Below are 9,135 nucleotides of genomic sequence, written 5' to 3' on the forward strand. Positions count from 1 at the left end.
TTTACTCTGCGTATAACCCTGTGCTGTCCCTGTCCTGGCAGTGTTTGATGGGGACTGTTGAAGCCTCTAACTAATTGGCCTCCTCTTTATTTTGAATCTTCAGGGCATCTCCTGGGTATGCCGCATGACAGTTCAGATATCTGTACACAAGTCGGGGAGCTGCCAAGTTCCAATCAGATGATGTCCAACCTGTTGACACGGATCGATTACTCTGAACCCTGGTCCAAGTGCAGCAGTAAACTCTCCCTGGGCTTCTTCGAAAGTGGACGAGGTGGGTGGACTCGTCACAACATTCTTTGGTACATCCAACCGGTCAAAGTGACTGCATCTGGTGTGTTTTGGGAACAGCTTTAGCATGCGTTCCCAATCAGTGGCTGCTTCTCAGTTCCCCTGGCTAGGCTTGGAACGAGACACCAAGTTTGCAAATCTTCCCCTGAAATAGGAGCAGAAGTAGGCCTTACGGCCCCTCAAGCCTTCTCCACCATTCAATAAGATCACGGCTGATCAGTTTATGGTCCAAATTCCATATTACCATCGATTACACCCCTCCAAACCCCCGATAATCTTTTGTTCTTTTCCCTGACATGAATCCATCCACCTCCGACTCAAGAATATTCAATGGCCCCTTCAGGCAGACAGTTGTGAGGTTGGACAATGCTCCGAGAGGGAAGAAATTCTCCTTCTCCCTGCCCTGAGAGGGTAAGCCTGAATTTGAAACTGGTGCCTTCCCAGTTTGAACCACACGAGGAAACATCCTTTCACTTTGTTGAGACCATTCAGGATCTTAAGCACTTCAAAACAAGTCACCCCTGCCTCTTCTGAACTCCAGTGCAAACAAGTCAAGTCCATCCAACCTTTGCTCTGAAGTCTATGTGCTCACTTCTACTGAACCTTACACAGCTTTGCTAGAGGTAAGTCTGCCGCGACGCCTCCCCATCTTGACTACTGGTAGAATTTGGAGGACTTTTCTTTCTCGTCTAGACCTGCAATGTGTAGCCTCCCCACTGGCAAACAGACAAAGCCTGGCCCTCTTGAACCAATTGCCCGGTCGGAATGAATATGCCGGGTGCCGTGTGGACATCTTGAGGGAGTCTTAGAGTCATAAAGCATGGAAACAGATCCTTCGGTCCAACCAGTCCCAAATCAAACCATAATCCCAAACTAAACTAGTCCCACCTGCCTATGCTTAGCCCATGTACCTCCAAACATTTCTTATTCATGTACTTATCTAAATGTCTTTTAAAATGTTGTAACTGTACTCACATCTAACACTCCCTGTAGAAGTTCATTACACACACAAACCACTCTGTAAAAAAAAATTGCCCCTCTTGTCTTTTTTTAAAATCTTTCTTGTCTCACCTTAAAAATATGCCACCTAGTCTTGAAATTCCCCACCCTAGGGAAAAGACATCTGTCATTTACCTTATCTATAACCCTCACTATTTTATAAACCTCTATAAGGTCACCTCCCACCCTCCTATGTTCGAGTGAAAAGAGTCCCAGCCTATCCATATAATTCAAACCCTCAATTTCCGGCAACATCTTGGTAAACCTCTCCTGAACCCTCTCCAACTTAATAATGCCCTTTCTAAAACAGGGTGACCAGAACTGGACGTAGTACTCCAGAAGAGGCCTCACCAATGTCCTGTATAACCTCAACATAATGCCCCAACTCCTATATGCAAAGGTCTGAGCAATGAAGGCAAGCATGTTAAATAGTCAAAGGCTGAGAGAACAAACCCTAACAAAAATCCAAGAGTGGTGCCTGGACAAACAGATGCCTGAGTAGGTCATCACTGCAGCGTTGTTGCAACTGTGCAAAGCATTGGTGAGACAGCTTTGGTCCCTTTACTTGGGGAAGGATGCAATTGCATCTGAAGCAGTTCAGAGAAGGTTCACTAGATTGATTGCAGAGATGAAAGTCTTGCCTTACGAACAGTGATTGCTTACACTGTCTGGAGTTTAGAAGAATGAGAGGAGATCTAATTGAGGTATAGAAGGTGCTAAAGGGGTTTGGTAAAGTAGACTTGGAAAAGATGCAGGGCAATAGAGCGGTCATAGTTTTAGGATTGGGGTGGGAGCAGATTTAAAACAGCAATGAGGAGAAATTACTTCTCTCAAAGGGTCACAAACCTGTGGAATTCATTCCTCCAGAGTGTGGTGGATGCTGGGACACTGAATAAATTTAGGGAAACAATATTTTTTATAGTAATAGATTAAAGGATTATGCGGGGTGGGCACAAAAGTGGAGTTGAGGCCGAAATGAGATCAGCCATGATTGTATTAAATGGCAGAGCAGTCTCAAGGGGCTGAATGGCCTACTTCCACTCTTAATTCTCATGTTACATTCTCCGGCAATCCCAGCAACCGGTCCAATGCTAAACCTTGTCATTTGCATTAAATTTTTCTTCTTTCACAGGATGTGGGTGCCACTGGCTACAACAGCATTTACTGCCCATCCCTTGAACTGAGTGGCTCGCTCGGGCCACTTCAGAGGGAAGTGAAAAGTTAACCCCATTGACGTAGGTCTGGAGTCACAAATAGGCCAAAGATGGTTGCCATGTTTGACACAGAGAATGACTGGCTAAAGCACGGCAAGAGCGATACAGGATAAAAGGCTTGGTTTGAGGTTGTAAAACCAAAGGAATGCCTCCGGATTTAGTGGCCTCAACTACATTTGATCCATTTTCAGGGGACTTTGAGGAAGGGCTTGAGAGTATGGTAGCCAAGTGTGTCAATAATACAATGGTAGGTAAGAAAGCTAGTTGTGAGGAGAACACAAAGAGATATGGATACGTTATTGTTATGGCATAATGTTTTTCAAATGGTAATTGGGAAGTGTAGATGTACAAAGGCACCTGAATGTCCTTGTCCACTACGCAATGAAAGTAAACAGGTAAATGCAGCAAGCAATTAGGACAACAGATGGTATAACAGCCTCCATTGTAAGAGGATTTGAGTTCAGACTTAGAGATGTCTTACTGCAGTTATACAGAGCCTTGGTGAGACAGTATCTGGAATATTACTTGCAATATTGGCCTCCCTATCTATGGTAAGATATACTTGCATAGAGGGAGTGCAGCAGATGTTCACTCGGCTAACACCAGGAATGACATCCAATGAGGAGAGATTGATTCCACTGGGCCGCTATTCAATAGAGTTTAGAAGAATGAGAAGGGATCTGATTGAAATGTATAAAATTCTAACAGGGCTGGACAGACTAGATGCAAGGGTGATGTTTTCCCCGGTTGGGGAGTCTAGAACCAGGAGTAAAAAAATCTCTGTATATGAAGCAGACCATGAGATAAGGAAACATTTCATCACTGAAAGGGTAATGAACCTGTGGAATTCCCTAGCATAGGAGGCTGTGGAGGTCAAGTCACTGAATGTATTCAAGAAAAAGTTAGATATATCTTTTAGATATTAAAGACATCCAGGGAGATGGGGAGCAAGCAGGAGTATGGCAATGAGAGAGGATCAGCCATGCTAATGTTGAATAGTTGAACAGGTTCAAAGGTCTGAATGACCTACTCCTGCTCCTTGGTTTGATGATTAAGTGAATGGGAAGCAGTTACGCAAGTGGAGTAATATTTTAGAGATAGTGAGGTTGTCCACTCTAGCAGGAAATCAGAATATTATTTATATGAAGAGAGCTTGTATCATCTTGCAGGGCAGAGGGATCTGGGTGTAATTCAATTTGATTTATTATTGTCACATGTACCTAGGTACAGTGAAAAGTTTTATTTTGTTTTAACCCCAGGCAGATCATAATACAAAGTGCGTTAGGGTAATAGAACAGAGTGAGGAATATAATATTATGGCTGAGAAGGTGAACAAAGAGCGAGATCAATATTAAACTTAAAATTTGGTGGTAAAAAAGTCACATAAATCTAGTACACAAATGCAGCAAGTGATTTGGAAGGCAAATAAAATATTGGTGTTTACTATGGAGAGAGGAATATAAAAATGGGGACATCTTGCTACATTTGTACAGGGCATTAGTACAGTGTACAATTCTGGTCTCCTTACATACAGAGGGATATATTTGTCCCAGGAACAGTTCAGAGAAGGTTCACTAGGCTGATTCCTGGAAATGAAAAGTTTGCTTTATGGGAAAGGATTCAGTCTTTATTCATTGGAGTTTAGAAGAATGAAAGAGGATCATTTGGAAACAGCTAAGATGCAGAGAGGGGTGGATGCTGACAGGATCTTTCCTCTCATTCTGGGACACAATCTAAAGAAAGGGATGCTCCATTAAATACAGGGCTGAGAAGGAATTTCTTCTCTCTGAGGGTGGGGATTCTGTGGAATTCTGTATCAGTGGAGGCTGAGTTACTCAATATGTTCAAGGCTGAGTTAGGTAGATTATCTGTGTGTGTCTGTGTGTGTGTAAGGAAAATAGAATTAAGACCACAGCCAGATCAGCCACAATCTTATTATGGTACAACTGCCTCAAGGGGCTGAATGGTCTACTCCTGCCATTGTTTATACGATCTGGATGATTTCAAAGGAAAGACCTAAGAGCACGGTGGCCTCAAGCTCACTATTCTCAAGGATAGAAACACCTCACCCTCCTCATTAACAGCTTAGAGCAAGTCCTCACACCCATCTCTCAACTCAAATGGGGCCTATTAACCCCAGGAGTATCCTGCAATGCTGTCGTCAACTGTAAAAGACTGTTTCCCTGAGGACATTACTAGCAGCAGGATCCCTGCCGTCAATACACTCTGGGGCTGTGGTGGGGGGAGTTGGGGGGGGGGGGGGTGTGGGGTCTGGTCTTCAACACAATAGTGGGTGCAGACCATGATGTGGTCCATGACACAGCCTCATCAAGAGAAAACGACAACAGAGATTGCTTGAGCTCAGAGGACACCACCAGCTCTGTGTCATCAACGCCTTACTGGCGGAAGAAAGGTTGCTCCTGGAGACATCCAGGATCAGGAACCTGATCGATGCCACCGTGACGCTCTGAACAGCACCGACTGTGATACACATCACTCTCTGGTACATATCAGGTTAACATGGAAGCTAGTGCACAGGTGCAGCAAGCTACTGGGAAGGCAAATGGCATGATGGCCTTTATCACAAAGGGAGCTGAGTACAGAGTCCTGCTGCAATTGTTTACAGCTTTGCTGAGACCTCACCGGGAGTCCAGACAGAGTTGGTCTCCTTATCTAAGAAGGATAGACTAGCTGTAGCGGGCGTTCAGTGGAGATTCACCTGACTGATTTTTGAGATGGTGGGATAGAAAGCAAGATCCGTACTCCTAAAAGTTTCGAAGAATGAGCGGTGATTTCATTGAAAGTTGCAACGTTCCCAAGGGTGGATGTTGATGTTTCATCCCTGGCCAGTGAGTGTAAACCCACAGGGACAGAGTCTCAGAATAAGGTGTAGGCCACATAAAATGGAGGAATCTCTTCAGAGGGTGAAGAAGCTTTGGAATTCTCAAGCCCAGAGATAGGAGGAAACTCAGTTTTTAAGTGTACTCAAGACAGCGAAAATCAAGGCATTGAGAGATGTGGGGAATGATACATTTTGAGATAGTAAAAACATCAAGGGACATGGATATCGAAGCTGCAGTCTAGTAAAGCTGTTCACTCAGTTGCTAGGGCCAAAACGCCAAGGTATTAACCACCCGAACTTTCTACAGTGACCTTGTCTGAGAAAGTGGGCAACTTTAACATCCCAGTCCTGGTCCTGCGATCTGTCCATCCTGGCTGAACTTATCTAGCCTGAAACCCGGTGCAGTTTCAGAACTGGACGATCAATAATCGACACGGTACCCCAGTGTCTGGCAGTCGCAAGGGAATAAAAGGAGAGGCCTCTGCACACTGCCTTCAGTGATCTCAGCGCAAGGTATGCCAATGCGAAAGAGGAGGCCGCTGATTTAAGCTGCTGGAGGGAACTGGCTGAGAATGGTCCATGTGATTGTTTTGTTCCACGATAAAGAACAGCAAACTCACCACTGGGTCAGACACCCCTGATCATTCAGATCCCACCGCCAAAGCATGGCCAAGCAGGATTTGAAGATGGAGGGCATTAGAACTAGTAACTAGAAGACAGAGTCTTGATCTCCAGAGTATGACAGTTTGGAAGAGGGTAGGCAGAGGTGAGACAAGACAAAACCAGAAAGCTCAAATGGCCGTCAAAGGAGCCTAGAGAGGACAAGGGCCAATGTCTGAATTTTGTATCGTAAGAATGGTTTTCTCCAAGATGTCCAACCCTGTGTTCAAGAGGCTGAAACATGGTTGTAACATGCGCACAAGATTCCAGATTAATAGTCCCATTCATGGAGTGCTGCACTGTCAGCAGGTTAGTGTAGAAGAGGTTGTGACACTGTTGGATGGTCAACACTGAGGGGGTACTCAGCAATTGGAGGAATGGTGGTTAAGGATTGACTGATACTGGGGTCAGAGAAATAGAGAAGAAGGATGCATTGCAGGTCTGGGAGAGCAGGGATAGAGGAAAGGAATTGAGAGACAAGTGATAGACAGATTGGAAGACAAAATAAAGGGTAGACATAGAGAAAGACAGAGAGAGAGGTGAGTGAGGTTTAAAGGAAGAAGATAATCAAATCATATTGAGAAGAAATGGCATGAGAAATAGCATTGAGATATAATATCAGAGATGAGTCAAACTGAACACAGAGATGGACGCTGATCAACTGTATAAATTATTGCATTTGATACAACCTATAGCTGATGCGATGATGTTAGAAATTGTCCAATATGAAAGGCAATTTTAAGGAAATTCTTCAAAGCTTTTATTGGTTGCTTTAATCAGAGAATAAACAAAATTCTTGAAATAGCAAGATCTAAAAGAAGAATTCAGCATCAAATCGAATCCACATATAATTTCTTTAATTGACCTTCATAAGTAGTGGAAAACTAAGACTATGGAGTTTTGAAATCAGTGACACATGCTAGAAATGAATTGTTGTAATTATTGATAAGCCTTTGTGAGATCTATTGCAGTACAAAGGGGGTTTGACTTTGAAGAAAGCTATTCAAATTGTGCTTGAAGCAGAAACCAGGAGGACTATCCATCAAGTCTGAGAGAAGATAAGTAACTTTACCAAAGGAGAGCAACAGGAGCTGTCTACGGTAAGGTATAAGCAGCGTAAGACACATATGTGACCAGCAAACACAATAAGGAAACCAAACAGCAGATATTAACAGTATCAATGCTGTGAATCATAGAATCCCTACAGTGTGGAAACAGGCCCTTCGGCCCAACATGTCCACACCGAACCTCAGGTCATCCCACCTAGACCCATCCCCCTAATCTACACATCCCTAAACACTATGGGACAATTTAGCATGACCAATCCACCCTAACCTGCACATCCCTGGGCGCTATGGGACAATTTAGCACGGCCAATCCACCCTAACCTGCACATCCCTGGACATTATGGGACAATATAGCACGGCCAATCCACTCTAACCTGCACATCTTTGGATTGTGGGAGGAAACCGGAGCACCCGGAGGAAACCCACGCAGACACGGGGAGAATGTGCAAACTCCACACAGACAGTCGCCCGAGGCTGGAATCGAACCCGGGTCCCTGGCGCTGTGAGCAGCAGCGCTAACCACTGAGCCACCGTGCTGCCCCAAACAAATGCTTCCAATGCCGTGTCATTGTCAACCCGCAATGCCGTGACTTGGATTCGAACCGAGGTTGCTGCGGCCACAACGCAGAGTACTAACCACTATACGATCATGGCGAGCTACTCGGAAGCTGAAGCTCTGGAACAAAAACAGCTCACAGACGGAAGAAGTACCCAGCTATGGCAAAAGAATCCTATATCTGTAAAACTATAGGTCACTTCTAAATGATCTGCAGAAGTAAGACACAGTTTAAAAAAACATGCTTAGTCATACAAAATATCAATACATAGGGCAGCACAGTGGCTCGCACTGCTGCCTCACAGTGTCAGGGACCCAGGTTCAGTTCCACCCTCGGGCAACTATCTATGTGGAATTTACATTGTTCTCTCCGTGACTGCATGGGTTTCTGCCAGGTGCTCTGGTTTCATCCCACACTCCAAAGATGTGCAGGTTGGGTGGGAGGCTCTTCAGAGGGTTGGTGTGGACTTGTTGGGCTGAATGGCCTGTTTCTACACAGTAGGGATTCTATGATTCTATAAAATATGACAACCGCCAGGAGAAAGGATAAAAGAGGCATTTCAACCAACTCCAGTTTCACAGAACTTGTTTATGTTAATGGATGTTTCATTAAGTCTGATACAGGGGCACTGTCCTATCAGAGCAAATACCATGGCTGATGTATCTGCTAGTACAGAGATGAAACTGCATGATCCAGTGGTGTAAGTCTGAAGATTAATATTGTGCTACTGGTAACACTGTAGCACAAATAATGTAAGAGAGTTGAAGAAATGTATGAAATTCACAATCAACATATTTCACTTCAGCCTCTATGCATGTCTTGACCTCAACATCCTTAAAATAGCAATTGATCCAGAAAAAGTGATCCAGGAACAAACCATTGTTGATCTTAGATGTTGTGAAACTTGCAAGAGTTCAGAAAAGATTTACAAGGATGTTGCTGGGGTTGGAGGGTTTGAGCTATAAGGTGAGGCTGAAGAGGATGGGGCTATTTTCTCTGGAGCGTGAGAGGCTCAGGGGTGGCCTTATAGAAGTTTATAAAATCTTCAGGGACATGCATAGGGTGAACAGCCAAGGTCTTTTCCCCAGGGTAGAGAAGTCCAAAACTAGAGGACATAGGTTTAAGGTGAGACGGCAAAGATTTAAAAGGAACCTAAGGGGTAACATTTTCATGCAGAGCATGGTGCATGTATGGAATGAACTACCAGAGGAATTGGTGGAGGCTGGTACAAATACAACATTTAAAAGTCATCTAGATCAATACATGAATAGGAAGAGTTTAGAGGGATATGAACCAAATGCTGGCAAATGGGACTAGATTAATTTAGAATATCTGGTCAGCACGGATGAGTTGGACCGAAGCGTCAGTTTATGTGCTGTACATCTATGAATCTCTACTTGAGGCAACCAGTAGAAGATTTTTTTCAGAGACAGTAGGAACTACAGATGCTGGAGAATCTGAGATAGCAAGGTGTAGAGCTGGATGAACACAGCAGGCCAAGCAGCATC

General features: G+C 44.2%; 1 protein-coding gene across 1 annotated transcript in view; it reads left to right on the forward strand.

The window, feature by feature from the left end:
- The first annotated feature begins 108 nt into the window (after positions 1 to 108).
- The window catches only part of LOC109922219 (A disintegrin and metalloproteinase with thrombospondin motifs 5-like), a 25,427-nt gene continuing 16,400 nt past the window's right edge, over positions 109 to 9,135 (forward strand). The window contains exon 1 of the mRNA XM_048592402.1: positions 109 to 271. Coding sequence (XP_048448359.1) covers positions 118 to 271 — 154 coding nt within the window. The 5' untranslated portion in view covers positions 109 to 117. The remainder of the gene's footprint in view (positions 272 to 9,135) is intronic.

This window comes from Rhincodon typus, unplaced genomic scaffold (genome assembly GCF_021869965.1).
Source record: "Rhincodon typus isolate 14 unplaced genomic scaffold, sRhiTyp1.1 hic_rhity00001159, whole genome shotgun sequence".
NCBI classification, from domain to species: Eukaryota; Metazoa; Chordata; class Chondrichthyes; order Orectolobiformes; family Rhincodontidae; genus Rhincodon; species Rhincodon typus.